This window comes from Aythya ferina (genome assembly GCF_964211825.1).
Source record: "Aythya ferina genome assembly, chromosome: 1".
In the NCBI taxonomy this organism is placed as follows: Eukaryota; Metazoa; Chordata; class Aves; order Anseriformes; family Anatidae; genus Aythya; species Aythya ferina.
In genome coordinates, this window is record NC_140296.1 from 130,413,734 (window position 1) to 130,430,380 (window position 16,647).

Genomic DNA, 16,647 nt, shown 5'->3' on the forward strand with positions numbered 1-16,647 from the left:
GAGCAATGTTATCTAATTTGACCAAGCAGAGTATTTCTTCATTTCAAGTGTGGCTTGTAAATCATAGGTGACACCTCTGTAAGGTCATCATCTGCCCCCCACCCCAGTAAGCATATAGTCACAGAAGGAACCTCCTGTGATCACTGAGGAAGTACTGGTTCTCATACTTTTCAGTATACAAATAGAATAAACTCAAAAAGTTCAAAGAACTCACCACCAGAGTTATCTGCTCCTGAAACATGTCGGAAGGATATGCTTTTATGTTCTTAGCAGTTCTCAGAAAGAACTAACTTGCTTAATGACATCCACATATACAACAGTTGTGCTACATTAAGGTTTAGGGTGAAAACCTTTAGTCTAAAAGCACTGATGTTTTCAAGATATGAGCACCCGGCACACAGGTAGCTCCTGATCTGTTCCATTATGTACCTCAAAACAATCTCTTCACAACCATATGCTGGCCTAAAGCTCCTACAAAATCAAGTCAGCTTCAAGTCACTGGAACTTCTGCTACCCCTTCCTATGTCTATAAAAATAACTCTAATCAAGCTTGCCCTTCTCTCTGTGCAGGATAGTACTATGGACAAGAAGAGCAGGTTCAAAGGTCCCGAGAAACGGCAACAGCACAAATAACAGAGACCTAAATAGTACTGATGCAAGGAACAGTAAGAACATGAGGTTTGCTTCTGATGGTCAAACAGAAACTTCTGGCCACCTCACAGCTTTTGTCACACTGCATAGGCCTATTATCCCTCAAAATAAGCTTCATTAGCATTAATAAAAAACTACTCCACAGCAAGGAAATTGGACTCCCTTGACTTATAATTTAGGAACTCTAGCTCTTATTAGCATCTATTTGTAACATGCTGCTATAGGTAATTATTTACACCCAGGAGCATTTATTGATTAACAAATAAATAAGAAGGCAGAAGAGTTTGCTTACTTTTCTAATAATATAGCAGATAATTTCCATACTCTGACATGAAAAAACACTTAATGTTGTCTACCAATAAAAGAATTTAATACTTTGTTTAAATCTTGCATTAATTGTGTACTGAATAATCTGCTTGGAAGGTCTTCCCTGAAACAAACTGAGATGCAGCAGAGCAAAATATCAGTTCTGTAACAAAAGCATGATCAGAAGAGACCCCTATTATGGAGGCAAGAAAAAAAAAAATCAGTAAGCTCTCAAGGTCACGTAGAGGATGGAAAAATCTACAGCGTTACATATATGAGGTAGGAAATTCTTGAAATATATCTAGACATACAGAGAGCAAATGGAAGCAAAAAACACAACTGAGTGCATAAAACAAAACAAAAAAAAAGCACAACTCTGGTACTCTAGTAGTCTGTAAAAACTTAAATATTGTGATATGTACTTATCACCTTGTGGTACCTACTTTCAGGTGATACAATGCTAAGCTACAGCTGAATTCTGACAACATTCCTGGAAATTATATTTATACTGGCCCATGATCTAGGCAAGAAATACAGGAGGAGATTTAGCTCGAAGTCCAGACTGTAAAGGCTCTCCAGCTCTTGGGAACAAACAAATTGTTTACTGAAATACAAAGTGAAGGTTAGAAATCTACAAATGAGTTATTCAAGTGCAGTCACAGAAAGCAGTAGATAGAAACAGGACAGGTCAAGTAGGTCCAGGAAGAGCAGAAACACGTCTTTTTTGAGACAGCTTACTTTAAAAGCAATTATACTTTAAAAATCTCATAATTATCAGGTTATTAGATTTCTGATAAAGGCATGCGCTGGATATATTCCTATCTCATAATAAGTGCTTCAAAAAAGCTTGTATATGATCCTATTGTTCCAGGTGCTCAAAAGAATGAGAACCAAGTTCTGATCACGTGGAACATGCATGAAAAGGCAGAAATTAAGTGTCACAGGGGGAAAAGTAGAAAGCACTTACCACCTACCCAGCAAATTTTCCACAATTTTTTTCCAATTTTTTGTCCTTACATCCGCTGAAGGAGAAACAGTAGTAGTAGTAGTAGTACTGTACTGCTGCAGAAACAAACAGAAATGTGACGTTTCTGCATTGATAAGGAGGGCTCTCCCTGGTTCTGCTTCTGAACCCAAAAATGACAGGGAAGATCTCCAGAAAGGCATAATTTGTAATATATGCTTCTTGAAATCTTCTCAGCATTAAAGTTTCTATTGTAAGATGCAACTTATTTTTTTTCTGGGAGAATACAGTCTATGCGAGCACATCCACAAGCATACCTCTGCCAAGAATTCCATACCTTGAAAAGAGGTTCATCATTTCTCCATCTTTTTTCTTTTTTTCAGCTGCTCGTAAGAGAAGACAAAGTACTGGTTGGTTACTGGAAAATGCAGGTCTCATATGTCAGAGAAACATCATCCAAAGGTCCCCAGGCTCTGGAGCCACAACACCCAGGCCACCACACTTTGCAGCTGGAAGCCAGTGCCTACATGACTTGAGCTATGAGCTGGCCATGAACAAGCACCATTTGTTGTGAGAAGCAGGAGCTAGCAGGAAGCCAGTAAATTAATGGTGCCATTCTGTGCTAAGTTTGGCCAGAGGCTGAACTACCAGTTCTCCAGCAAACACTTGGGGCACCCAGCCATGACAGCAGCATGGAGAAAAAGCAATACTACTACTACTACTGCTTCCCATACCATATAGTATAAAACAAACACTTTTTGGCTACCAATCAAGCCTGCAGCTTCAAAGAACACTTTTTTTTTTTAGATGTGAAATTCCATGTCTTGCATATCCTCAATATGAAGACCATTTAAAATTACATGCAGAATTCTATTATAAAATACTACAGATACATCACTGTTTGCAAGGACCACTTCTGATCTAAATGTGTTACAAGATGAGTTAATTTTTCTTTGGAGACTTATTCTAGCATAAATCAAAATATTTTGTCTTCTTTCTGAAGACTATTCTCCTACCCAAGGAGACAGTCAGCATCTGATAAGTAGTTGAGAGACTTGTGTAGCAGCGAATTGTTTTAAAACCTTCTACAGACTACACAATACTGATTAAAAGTTACAGACATACATGTAGAAATAGACTAATATAATGTATAAAAGGAGTCAAGATTTTAATTCCAAGAATGAATTTGCTATTCCTACCCTGGAGACTTCTGACATGAATCAGCATCTAAAAGCGAAAAAGCCACAGACTAAAGAGGAACATCTTTAGGAAGCTGTCTTTTCTGACATCACAAGCCTTTCCTGGAAGTTATGTGCCATATATAGCCAGGTAACTAACAGGCTGTGTCTTAGCAAAAATTGACTTTTATTTTATTTAATTACCTAGAATGAGACTCATCAGTACAAACACACCTATACCATGCACAGCTGGATTACATCATACTGTGATGTGGCACTTCAATTCACCCCATGAACATTATTGCTGCTCCACCCACTGATACCATAAAAATTCCTTTACAACAAGATATTATCTAGCATCAAACACATAATGAGAACAGAGAAATCAATCAGCATCAAATGACATCTACTACCTAAAGTTCTCAATTGCTGCAACACTGTGTTCAAGGTACACCTCAAATTACAGTTTTTCCACAATACAACACCATCAGTGTAGCCCATTCTGAAACAATTTCATGTTATTTTCCTTCACTCATCCTTCCTCTAAGTAGTAACTACTTCCACAACTGTTGAAGATCATATCCTAGAACAGCTAGGTGTTAAAAAATACCACTCTTGAAAAAGATGTAATAGCATTCAGATTTAGAAAATATTACAGTTTGCTTTGTTCCCCATAAGATTTATGTTTTGTTCCCATTCAATTATCTCATTGCTTTAAATCCCATATACAGTCTCTGTTTAAATAAACAGAGTATCTTAAGTAGTTCAGAAACCTGAAGCCAGACTTTTTGTAATAAAGAAAATACAAACATGCAGACAAGAACAGAACTCTGAGCAGCAGCCAGAAAATACTAATTAAAGAAAAGCTATAGAGCGCAAGTCAGGAAGGAAAAAAAGCAGATAGATGGGGGGAGAGGGAGAGAAAAAGCTAACCGGATATATAAGGAAGTAAGGTTTAAGTTAAGTATTTTGTTGGCTGAAGTACAAGTCTTTCTAAGCACAACTAAATCCTTACGAAGAATAGTAAGCCACAGTAGTAAAGTCATGCAGAGCATTGATAAATGCGAAGATATGTACATCCTGAACAAAGACAGCACTATACCACAATATTCCATAATGTGAGTGTGAACGAGAAACATTTGTGAAACCTTTTTGGAAATGATATGGAACAAAGTTCTATACAGAAGCTTGCAGATTCTAAAAAAGTAAATTTCATTCAATAATTGAATCTCCTTAAAAAAAAAAAAAAAAAATCTTTTCTCCCCCTTTAGGTTTGTGCAAGGACAAGAACAGTGTTGGCACGCAATTTTATCCCAGATCCCCAAGTGATCTTGCAGCTGACTTTTGGATACATATCACACTATGCAAATAATATATGCGTAAATTAACACTATCATTAAGTCTCTTCACCAGTAAGAGCAAGCACCCTTTATTTTTAACATTAAAGAACACTTCAGAATGAAAACAAATACAGATTGTATTCCCTGCTGCTTAACATTGTGCTGTAGAGAGGCGATTATGTATTAACCTACTGAATCCTTTGTTAGGAACAGACCTATAGATGTTCCGTAGGTCATGGAATGAAAGAATCCCAAGTCTACACTTGGAGTGGTCACTGGCCTTCCTGTACCATAACCAAACACTGATCCTCCTTCAAAAACAAAGTTTCACCTCCATAAAAGAAGGGAGAAAAAAAAAATAAGATGAGAAAACTTAAGATATTTTTACATTAGGAAGGTGATAAAACCTTTTTATGGCATGAAAGAGTTAAATATAGATAAAGTTTTATTTTTCATTACAATTTTTATATTCAGGCCAACTCATTAGTAATGTCCACTGTCACAATTTAAGCTGTTCACTAATCCAAAACAGGGTTTGAGTTTTGAAGGGCATTTTACCTCATGAAATCCCCAGGCACTGTTCCCTATATTCACTTCAACCAACTTCTGGATTAAGCAAGCTGTAAGCTTTCACGAGGAGGTTGAAGCCTCCACAGAGATTCTGTCCAACCTGAACTACTCTACTTTATTACTTTGATCATGTTACAGAATCAGAAGCTACTAAAACAAATATGTGCTTTTTGTGATAATGACATAGCTTTCTGAAAGTGTAAAGCAGAGAATGCAAACCTCGAGAATTAAAGATTTAGAAAATACAATACCCAGTTCTACACAGCTTCCAGTGCATCCTTAGATGACAACTGCACAACTGAAGTATGTGAAGTTCATATTTAGACAGGAAAATTTTGCTTCTCCTTATCACTACAAAACAACATATTTATGTTCTTATACACAGATAATATTCACATATAACTGGAGACAGGAGATGCATTAAAATGAACTGCCTGTGATTCAGCAAATGGTTGGCAATGCTTACAGATTCTAGAATTTCTAAAAATTCTGCATTAAAAGGATACTTTAAACAATGACTAATTATTTTCATCCTGTCCTACATTTGTTTCCTATACTGATACAAAAAAAAAAAATCAAAAGTCATGAGCATACTTTAAACTTACAGATCTTACAAGAAGTAAGGATTAAATATTAAGATGTTCTAAATACACTCCAGAACTGTTTCACTGACTAAGCAGTTTGGCACACAGAACAGTACATTTTTTTGCAAGAGAAGTTGATTAACTTTTATAAGTCAAGCCCTGGACTCTTCCAACTTCTTACTCATTGTTTTGAGCCAAGAATTACTTGAGAGCAAAGGTAGATAGCAGCAGAGTTCAGAGGAAGCAGTTCCTTCCACCTACCAATGTTCTTTGTCTACTTTGCTATGATGCTGCTGTTTCAAATTAGACAAGCATATTTTCCACGTGATACATGATTCTCATTTTTTCCTCCCTCCTAAATATACATGTATGCCTATCCAATGAGAAGAATCCAGGGCAGATCTTGTTTGCTCCATCCTCTGAACAAAAGCAGTCATCTTCAATTTCAGCATCATACCGTATGTGATGCATGTGTAACCACATGAATTCTTTGTTGTTATGTATAGACATAACAGTTAAAAACAGACTAAAGAGTAAAAATAAAGGGCTCCTAAAGAGCTTCACAAATAGGATTTTTTGCTGTTGCAAACAAAGAAAATATAAAAAAAAGTAGAAAATTGTTTGATTTTAATGTAATTTGGTTCAAACAAGATTGAGACAGTTTTTATACGCAAGCACCTAACCAGACACTAGCCTATTACTTTGACATTGCATGGCCAGTCAAATAAGGCCCAGTTCCACACCAATGGCACTGGTGCTTTTTATTCTAATTGCTTTTTCTTCCAAACTGAGCGGTGAAGGAAGGAAGTGGGTTTGTTTTTTTGTGTGTTCTTGTGGCATTTCATTTTAAACATGCTAGAACTTTCCCAAAAGGTCAGGAACATCCCACTTTAAAATGAAAATATTTCAGTTTATTAGAATGCCTGTATGAATGAAAAAAAGGGATGTTGAGAAGTAACCTATCATCAAACTAAAACAAACCCACAAACAGGAAACCTGTTTAATACTCGAGGAAAAATATCCCACCTACACTGGGACTGTGCCTCACTTACAACTGCAGCCCTCAAAGAAATTATTTCGAAAAAAAAAAAAAAAAAGCATTAGCTTTGTTTTCATGCTAACTGAGTCGTGCAAGTCAAATTTCTATTATCCAGAAACTTCATAAAATCGAAGCCCATTTACGCGTTATTACCACAACGATCTCAGTTTTTCTACAGGAATTATTTCCAACTGTTAGTTCACCTCAGGAGAAAAAAAAAAAAAAAAAAAAAAGCTTTACGAAAACGATACACCTCCGCACATTATTAACTGCTAAAAAAAAAAAAAAAAAAAAAAAGAAGAAGAAACAGGTTAAGAGGACGGAAGGAAACGCCCAGAGGAAGGCAGGCTGCAAGCGATGCGCCGCTCTCCCAGCGGCACCTCCCGCACCGCACGGCGCGGGGCTAGGTGCGGTATGTTCTAGAAGCGCCACGGCGCCCGGTCCCGCACAGCGGATTCCGCACGGCGCCGAGGGCTCCTTCACCCTGCCAACCGCCGGGGAAGGCGCGGCGGGCCCGCCCCGGGCGGCGGCGGCCGTTACCTCACCGCGGCACCTCCCGTTACCTCGGCGGCCGTTACCGCGGCGGCAGCGGCCGTTACCTCGGCGGCCGCCCCCTCCCTCCCCCGGCTTCCTTCCCCGTCGCCCCCCGGGGAAGGGGAGGGGTCCCCCGGCTTTGCGAGAGCCCCTGCCCGGCAGGGTGGCGGGGGAGGGCCCTTCTCCTCGGCCCCTCGCCGCCGGGGCGGCACGGCCCTTCCTCGCCCCTGCCCTGCCCGGAGCCGGGCTTCAGGGGGGAGGGCGCGGAAGGAGGAAGAGGAAAGGGAGCGCTGGGGCCGGCAGGGGGCAGGGGATGCTGCCCGGCCGCGCCGCCCCGCCCCGCCAGCAGCCTGCCGAGCAAATGGGGCTCGGCGCAGGGGGCTGCGCTGGGAGGAGGCGGGGGGGAGGGGAAGGAAGCGCGGCGGCGGCTCCCCCGCACAATGGCCGCCCGCCCTGCCCTCTCCTTCCCTCCTCATCCCTTCCCCTCCCCGCCGCATCCCGCCCGCAGGCCCCGCGGCGCCCCCCGTACCTGCAGCGTCACCTCCTCGGGTCTCCAGTGGGGCCGCAGGCGGCGCAGGAGCTGCAGGGCGCCCTGGCGGCAGCCGGGCCCCTCCCGCTCGCTGACGGTGATGTCCAGCTTGGGCACCTCGGGGGAGCCGGGCGGGACGTGGATGTAGTTGGACATGGCGGCGGGCAGGGACGAAGGGGCGGCGGGCGCGACACGGGCGGGCGGCTCTCGCTGGCGTCTCCTCCGCGCTGGAGCCGGCAACTGAGGGGGAAATTTCCACTGGGGCTCTCGATAAAGCGGCTCCACCTCCCCCGGCTGCGGCGCGGAGCAGCCTGGGACAGCGGGCGGAGCCTTCCGCCGCCCGGCCCCTCACCTGCCCGCCGCGGCGCCCCCCCCCGCCCACCCGGCCCCGTCACGGCACCGGCGGGCACGGCACGGCACGGCACGGCACGGCTCGGCTCGGCTCGGCTCGGCTCGGCTCGGCTGCCGCCGTTAGCGCGCTGCCTTTCTTTTCGGTACCTGCCTCAGTAACGCCTTTTTTTTTTTTTTTTTTAATTAATTTCTGAATCGTCATTCTTCCTTCCTGCGGGGTGTATACTTGCCTTGCTCCACTTTGTGCGGTTTCAGCCGGTACCGTCGGTATTCCCTCCGGGCGCCGAGGACGCACCGCGCTGTGCGCCTGCCCCGTGTTCAGTATCTCCGTGAAGAGCAGGCAGCCCATATGCAATGCGGAATGAAATTAATCTTGAAAACCGTGCTGCCTGCAAGCGTTGATGGGGCGGTTTGAGATCGTTTTTTCAGCCAAAACAAAAGTCCAGACTATACCAAAATAAAGCATGTTATTTTTATTTTTTTTAAAAAAGGAACTGATACTAATTTTTTGGACATGTTTATATCACCCATAATACTCCCATAAGTACATGCCTCCCATCGCATTCTGTGATCTTCCTAAGTAGCCAACACTGAAGATTCAGGAAGTTCCTCTACCATAAAGCAAGTATTAGGATACCCTAATACACGATAACTACGCAAACAGAATAATGGCCAGGCTTTTCCCTGAAGAGTTTTTACTCTAAATAGACACAGGTCAGGGAGAAAGGGCATAACATCCATTCAAAATGAACAATGCCGAGAGGGAAATGGCAAATTCTACAGTTTGAGTTATTAGTTTCATGTGTGCTCCTCACCAGAACCATGGCACATCAGTAACCTTCCTAGCATGTCATCCACTACAATCTACTTGGGAACATCTTGTTTTTTACCAAGAATGGCTGTCTTCTTGTCACTGAAGGGCTTTGCATAGCCTAAGTAAGTACACCATCACTTCTGCTCCCATTATTTCTATTGAACACCTAACCTTATCCCATAGTTGTTCTTCACCTGTATACCTCTCCCCTCAGATGGAGCTCAACATTTGGAGTAGTCTGTCAACAATTTTTTAGGTCATTTTCATCTTACATCTCTTTTTCTCTCATTCCTCATTATTAGTATTCTCTTCCACTTGAACTTTGGCTCAGACCTTCTCTAGTGTTTAAAATCTTTAGAGACAGGATCTGTCTAGAGATCTGTCTTTGTGGGAGTTCAGGAAACAAAATTGCCTTCTGTTGTATTTTAAATGAAAATATAATGTTTGTGGGTTGATGTTATTAGTGTTAATGTGTTTTTCTGTATCAATAGCCTTTTTCTGTCAAGGATTGAAAGAGTAAGATGGGGGGATTAAATTTATAGTGTCACTAATGTCATAACATTTCCAGATCTAAATGTTATAGCTTCAGTACATTTCTAGTGGTAATATACTTTTGGCTTGCCTTTATTTAAATCTGTTCTTTAAAAGAAAATATTCAAAGTTCTGTAATCCTCTTTCCTGTGATTTTGCATGTCTTTTTGTATACATTGGCCTCTTAAAACCGTTTTTCTCCATCTCACCTGACTGGACTTCCCCATTTCTTCCATTAGCCCACTCCGCTTTTCTTCTTTAAATGTAGGACATTTTTAAAGTTTAAACTCTTTTATTATTATTATTATTAAAAAAAAAATACTTCTTCAAACACAGATCTCATCATTTATACATTATTCAGTCTTTTAAGTTAGTATTAGCATAGTAGCTAATAGCATGGTAGTAGCATAGCATGATAGCACCCTATCTCGTCAGGTGATACAATGCCCTCTGCTTCTACTCGGGCAGTTTGGTAGATGATAAGCTAAGACTTATTTGCAGATTAAGGGCAAAGTGACATTTTTGTTAAAATAAAATGTCAGAAGTTGAATGCTCCATCTTCCGCATGACCTGGTCTGAACAGAGATTCAGTCATGCTAATACAGAAGAAAATACTTATTCCTGCCAGAAGCCATATTACTTTCAGTTGTTTGCTCTGAGAAGCCTTGCTAATTTGCCAAAGTCTGACTAAATCTCCAGAAGTTGGCTGTGAATTTATTTTAAACATAAGGGGGGAAGTTGGAGCCATCATGGTGTTTAGATTGTTTGGGAATTAAGGAAACTGAACTTAAAGATCAGTTAGGCTTTTAAACTACTAAATATTTATCAAATAGATAAAAGAACTAGGGATGTTTAGGCAGCAGCACCTTCATTTATTCAGGTCATGGTATAAAGGCACATCCTTTTTGCTTGTCCTCAAAGTGCATGGGTAAATCTTCATTCCTGTTTTACAGTGGTTGAAGAAAAGTTAGAGCTAGCTACTAGTTCTGTTCCCTCTTTACCTTATGTTTCCTGCAAATACTTGCTGTGTTTGAATCAAACCCCAGAAAACATGTTCTGAGGACAGGGACTGTTACTCAAAGTTCCCAGGAACAGTATTTTTTTCCTTTTAGAAAAAATATTTTTACTCTTTTTAATCCTCCTGAAACCTGTACCCTACAAACTGTGAAATTCATTAATAGGAACTCCAGTGCAATCTTCACAGGCTACAAAGCATTCAGGTTGGCTACAGACTTGTTCTTAAAAAGGCCTGATGTTTCATGAAATAAAGGCTTGGGAACACAACATGCATCTTTTTTAGACACACCATACTAAATTAAAGTCATCCTAAGGCTGACCTTATAGACAATGTGGAACTGGAAAAACCCGGGTGCTTTAGTTCTCTCCCAGGCTGCGCTCTACCAGCCAGTCTGGGTATCGACTACCTACAGCCTGTTTGAACTGCTTATCCTCACAATTCTGCCATTCTCTTTTCCATCTTCTGCTAATCAGAAACCAGGTTCTGCCATTTCATTTATTTCTACATTTTTTATCTTGCTTTTAGGTCAGTGCTGAATGCCTTATAAGCTCTTTAAAAAAAAAAAAAAAGGAAGAAACATCAGGCTTAGAACCAGTTGTAACTTCCCAGATGCAGTTCTCCTGGCTGCTTGCCAAACCCAGTAATTCAGTAATTGCTTCAGAAGAACTCAGTACATAAATGTGACTATGAGTCGAAAATGTACCCCTTCTAGCCATAATTAACTTTAATAATAGTTTGCATACTTGAGAGTCTCAAAATACTGTTCTTATATTGTCCTAATCTTACAGATAGAAAAATTGAGTCATAAGGTTAAACCTGCCATTAAACCAGTCAGTCAGTGGGCCTGGAAATAATTTTCGAGTTTCAGTCCAGTCTTTTGATCACAGCATTTCTTCAGGGCTTTAAAGAATGTCATCTCTGTTGATTATCCAACATGTATTATTTGTGTCAAGATGAATCACATCTCTGTACACACAGTGTTAAACTGTAATTCAACTCTTATATTTATTTATTATATTGATTTTTAAAATGCCTGGTGCCCTAGCATCCATATTGATTTACCAGCAACAACTCTCAACACACAAAGTTGATAGTTCTGTCATATGTTTATTGTACTCTATAAACAGATTTCATTTTAATGTTGGTGAAGACTAGCTTGAAATGTATTATTTTTTTAAAATCTTGGCAATTTATAAATTTCTCTAAGATGGATACTGCTTGGCATGTTGTTTATATGGTAAAAACTCTTGTGCAAGTTGCTTGACAGAATAATGGATTATAGCTTTTTCAAGTGTATTTTGAAAGCCACGTATGATAGAGTAAAAGCTTCAATGCTCGTTGCAGTTTTATGACTTCATTTTCTAGTAGCCTAGTTAGTGACATGCATGCAACATATTCCATATGATAACCTAGTTGCTAGCTATCTTACCCCTGTATTTTTCCAGTATGGGAGTGCTGCTGTGCATAATGTAGTCTTTATAACAAGTGTGATTACATGTGAAATAGCTTAGCGGTTTCCATCTTTCAGTTTTTCAGGGTTTCACCTGGAAACCTTGGCAGTTCTCCTACTGGAAGTCTGGACAACTGTGGCAATAGGCTTGCTTACCTCCAAGGCTGCTTCAGGTAAATGCACAGACGTCTTCCCTCTAATCTGTCCTTGTCTCAAAGTCTGGGAACCACAGGTTGAACTGCCGTGGATAGTTACCCAGTCACACACACTGCAGGAAACATGGCCTCAACTAAACAAAACACTTAAATGCATTTAAATTAATCTCAGTTCAATGAAGAGACAAAGCCTGCTTAAGTCAGTAGGGCCAAATACATGCTTAAGCAGACGCTAAATCACAACGAGCAGTTCAGCAAGAAATTCCATTATTTCTCCAGGCTGGAGGGGCTAAAATGTACATTTGTTGTACAAATGGCTATTTATAAAACTAGGCAAGGCTCTTTGTATAGCCCTTGCATATAAAGAAAGAAAAGAAAATCTTCATACTAATTATGCTACTCAAAAATATAGATTAAGTAAAGCAGCACAAAATAAAATACCACAAAAAGGCCACTGTCTGCATTTATTTTAATAGGGAAAAAAAAAAAAAAAAAAGAGTAATTCCAAGTTGATTGATCTAAATTTGAACTGTATACGCATACAATAGTTTGCCATATCCTGAGGTTTTTCTCAAGGGCAACAAGTATACATACTGTGTAAGTACCCAGATTGAGTCTACTGGGGTAAATTTAGTATGCCTCACATGCAAGAATAAATTCACACACAGCAATGTAAAAGGAGAATTTGAACAGCTTTTATATCTTCTAGAAATATCTTTGTAAAATATTATTGACTAATAAAACATCCTCCTAGAGGAAAAAGTCATAAACCTCAGTAATTTGAAACCCTGTGAACAAAGACAGTGTCAAACGTACATTTAAATATTATGTTCGCTTGTAAAAGAAGCCTAGAATACCTTGTTTTCTTATTTTTAAGGCATTATCAGAATGCTATTCTGTTTTTTTTCTAGTGAAATCTTTAATCATTTTTATAGTATAAAAAGGGGGGGAGGAGTAAACTGAACTAAATTAAAACAAATTTAAAAGATACATACAGAATAGTCTTGAGAGACCAAGAATATGGTTATCACATATAAGTTACTGCCAGTTCACATGTAACTTGAATAAAGAAGGAAAGGCAAAAAAAAAGGTAGCAAAGAAGGGAAAGCAAATAATAGGCAGCTTTTGTGATTCCAAATCAATGAGGAGAAATTACTAAACTGGCATAGGTGTTTTCCTCACAAAAAAATGTTATTCTAAGTGATCTTGTTGGTAGTTTCAAGAAATCAAAGACTGAAGAATCATAGAAGTTATGCAGAAATAGTGCTGCTTTCTCAATTGTATCTAATCCCTTTGCATCAAGTTGGACAATAATTAGAAAGACTTGGGGGCAACAAGATCACATCCTTTCTTTAAGATTTCCAGCAGCCTGCACATCCAGGCATCTGTCTACCAGACTCAATCCTGTTGTTTGTTTGTTTGTGTGTCCCTCTTTGTATAATTTCTCTAAGCCCCGCTTCCAACCTGGTTTATAGGGTATTTCCTACAGGATTAAGGTTAAGGTGACCAGACTTTGTCTATCCTCTCTTAATGACTTTAGGAGGAAAGGCTTCAGAATTTCACTGGAACTTTAAATCCCAAAGATAGTTTTGCATCGTTTTGCATCATATCATTCTGGAAATTCTTGAATGGATTAATAAAAAGTAATCATTTGTTTTTCACTGAAAGAAAGGAGAGGATAAGTAAGCTTTTATCTGTTCTCTTGCTGCCTATGAAATTTTAACATGTTTTTTTTTTTTGTCTTTTTACTTGACACTTCTTTTTTAGCCACTTTTCAAATGGTTTGAAGGGAGAGGTCCCCTTCACTTTTGAAAGGTGCATAATTCCAATTTATCTGGATTAAAATCAGGTAGCATAATCTAGTTTAGTATCCCCTGCTCAAACTTTGACTCTTTTGTCTTTATTTTGATCTTCTGCCCTTACAAGTTTCCTCTGGTAGACTAGAAGTATGTCGTATATATTTGACTAGATCCTTAATGGATTTGGAAGTCCTGTATCCAAGAAACAACCACCTCAAATCAATCTGGGGTGCTACAGTCATTTTCCTTTTTCCTTTTGTTCTATAATCTATATGCTTCTTTTTGTTTGTTTTGTTTTTTCCCCCACTGTCTCAGTTTTTTCCTAGATTCTTGTCTCTTTTTGGCCTTCTCTTTGGTAGTGTTTTTCTTTTGTTGCATGCCAGCGCATTGCTAACTAGCACAGTCTGGTTAAAATCAGTTACGCTGGAGGAACAGAACTTTGCACAGCCTGTTTCAGTGCCCATCCACCAGGAAAACTACCATTTACCTCACCGGGAGCCAAATGAAGTGGAACAGGTTACATCTGTACAGTCACATGTGCTTGGATTAAAGTTCACAGCCAGGCTCTGCTCTCTCACTGCTCTCAGCCCACCACCAGTGAGGGTGCAAATTCCACCCATGGGGGGCGGGGGGCAACAGGGGCTGCCTGGGGCCACGAGGCAGGGGGCAATGTGGGGCCTGGCCCCCAGGGCCTATCCCATCACCTCCAGCCAGAAATTGGCAGAGGCTAATGGGGATGGTGTCCAGGAGAGGGGACCAGTAAGGGCCATTCGTGCCCCTGGGAAAGCAAATCTGACTTTCACAAGGGCACTCCAATTTCCATCCTAAGCCTACAAGTTGTAGGTTGTTGTTTTCACTAGAAAGTCCTGCAGATTTTATTTTATTTTTGTATTATCTGTTACATTATTTTTCCTACAGACCCTCTTAGAGGGCTTGCCAAAGAAGTACAACAGGCATAAGAGAAGAGCACCTCAGAACAGCCTGGTATTTAATCATTGGCTTGTAAATATCTTTTACAGATTTCCTATCTGCATCTGTTGCTATGCATGGCATATCACTGAATTAGCCAGCTTCTTTTATGCCTTTGTTAAGGGAGAGCTTGGAACATTAAGTTTTATGTTTAGGGACAATAAAGCTACATACTCACATTGGAAAAGTAAAAAACAATAAAACTGTAGCAAACACACAGGGCCAAGTTTTACCAAGGTCTGTGTTCCCCTCCATAAGGCTGTGGAGCCCAAGCACAGCAACAGAGGAGGAGGATGGCTTGCCTGGCTGCTGCCAGCTCGGACTGCAAGCGGGAGGAAATCAAGAAGGAACAGAAGTTGCCATACAGGAACATTCCATACCACTGGGAGCTCACAGCTCAAGTGGCATTATGAGTTTTATCAAATTGCCTTGAAAGAGAGCCGGAAGCTTCACTGCATGGTAAACAAACACATCCCTAATTATCATCAGCTTTCCTAAATTCCCTGTTTCCCCCATCATCTTGCCCCTTAAAGTATTTTGGCTTGTACAGCCAATTCAACTCAGCAGTCTTTATGCTTCGGGATGCAACAACTTTCCTGATCTGTTTGAATCAACAGAACTTTTAATGTGAAAAAGAAGGAGCATTCATTCCAGCTTCACCCCCCTCTCTTCAAAGCACTGTTGGAGAGGAGCAGTGCCTCTGGTTGCCCCTCACACGCCAGGATTTTGCATTTCTATCTCAACCGGGCCCCCCAGCCCCTGTCTGTACAGGCCTCAGTTCACCCAGAACACAGAGCATCTTGTGCAAGCAGGTTGCAGCTGCAACATTCTGTTTCATTTCTGTGATCTACCTATCTTCTGCTGCCATGTTATTCTGAAACTTATATTTTTTATCTCGACTTAAAGTTTCTAAGTTTGTAATGATTTTTGTTTAGAAGATACTGTTTTCCCTGGTATTCATTACAATTGGCTGTGGTTTGAGCATGTCGGGAGCTTAGTCAGCTGCTAGTGCAATGAGAGGCCAAGACTTGTTTTTCTTCTTTTTATCCCTTTCATCCAGTGGAAAAAGTTTCCTGCTGCTTTGCCTACTGATATTCGATATCCTGTCTCCAACCGATGCACATCTTTAAGTTTTAAAGAACAGCATGTCAGCAAGCTCTGTTAATTATCACTCATTTTGTCCTCTCCGTGCTCCCCCCCCCGCCTCCCCTTGCATTGTGAGATTATTTTGGAGGCAGTACTTCTCAGGGGAATGATTGTTCCTGATTCAACTTCACTCGTCTGTAATAAAATAATAATAATAATAAATCACTGTCTTATGTTTTGTGACTATGTATTTATTTAATCTACAGAATTAAAAATATGCTTGCAGTAAAAAAAGCAGCCATTCAGAAGCTTTTTAAGATGTCTTTTACAAGTAAATGATAACGCAAAAAAAAAAAAAAAGTAGGAAACATGAGAGATTTGGGGAGTTTCTCTTGAAGTAGTTTACATTCTAAAAAATTTTCCTGCTAAGTATCATCCTGCCTATATTTTATGAGAAATAATCTTTCTGGCAACAACATGAGAAATCATCTTTCTGGTAACAACACGAACTACCTGCATTGGAAAGGAAACAGTGCAAAGCTGTTACTATGTCATTATAGATCATTTAATCAAACATAACACTTTGAGTTATTTTAACAATAAATAAATGACAAAAACATTTCTAAAATATTATTCTACCATGAATACTGAAGTCCCTGGTTATAAGCATTTGTTTCCCTGCTATCTGTGGGAACAGAAAGCTTCAGTCTAAAGAAAAACACAAGTATACACAAGCAGAAATACTGAAGGAATGTTTGAAAGTTAGGTTGATCAATCCT

The 16,647-nt window shown here is 40.2% G+C and overlaps 1 protein-coding gene and 1 long non-coding RNA gene across 2 annotated transcripts in view; one reads left to right on the top strand and one right to left on the bottom strand.

Moving 5' to 3' along the window:
- The window catches only part of ETNK1 (ethanolamine kinase 1), a 34,921-nt gene extending 26,941 nt beyond the window's left edge, over window positions 1-7,980 (bottom strand). The window contains exon 1 of the mRNA XM_084497203.1: window positions 7,696-7,980. Coding sequence (XP_084353329.1) covers window positions 7,696-7,851 — 156 coding nt within the window. The 5' untranslated portion in view covers window positions 7,852-7,980. The remainder of the gene's footprint in view (window positions 1-7,695) is intronic.
- A 271-nt stretch (window positions 7,981-8,251) lies between these two features.
- LOC311423338 lies at window positions 8,252-16,056 on the top strand. Its single transcript, XR_014685658.1, has 3 exons — window positions 8,252-8,982; window positions 11,938-12,032; window positions 15,041-16,056. It is a non-coding gene; the product is annotated as an uncharacterized lncRNA (long non-coding RNA).
- The last annotated feature ends 591 nt before the right edge of the window (window positions 16,057-16,647 follow it).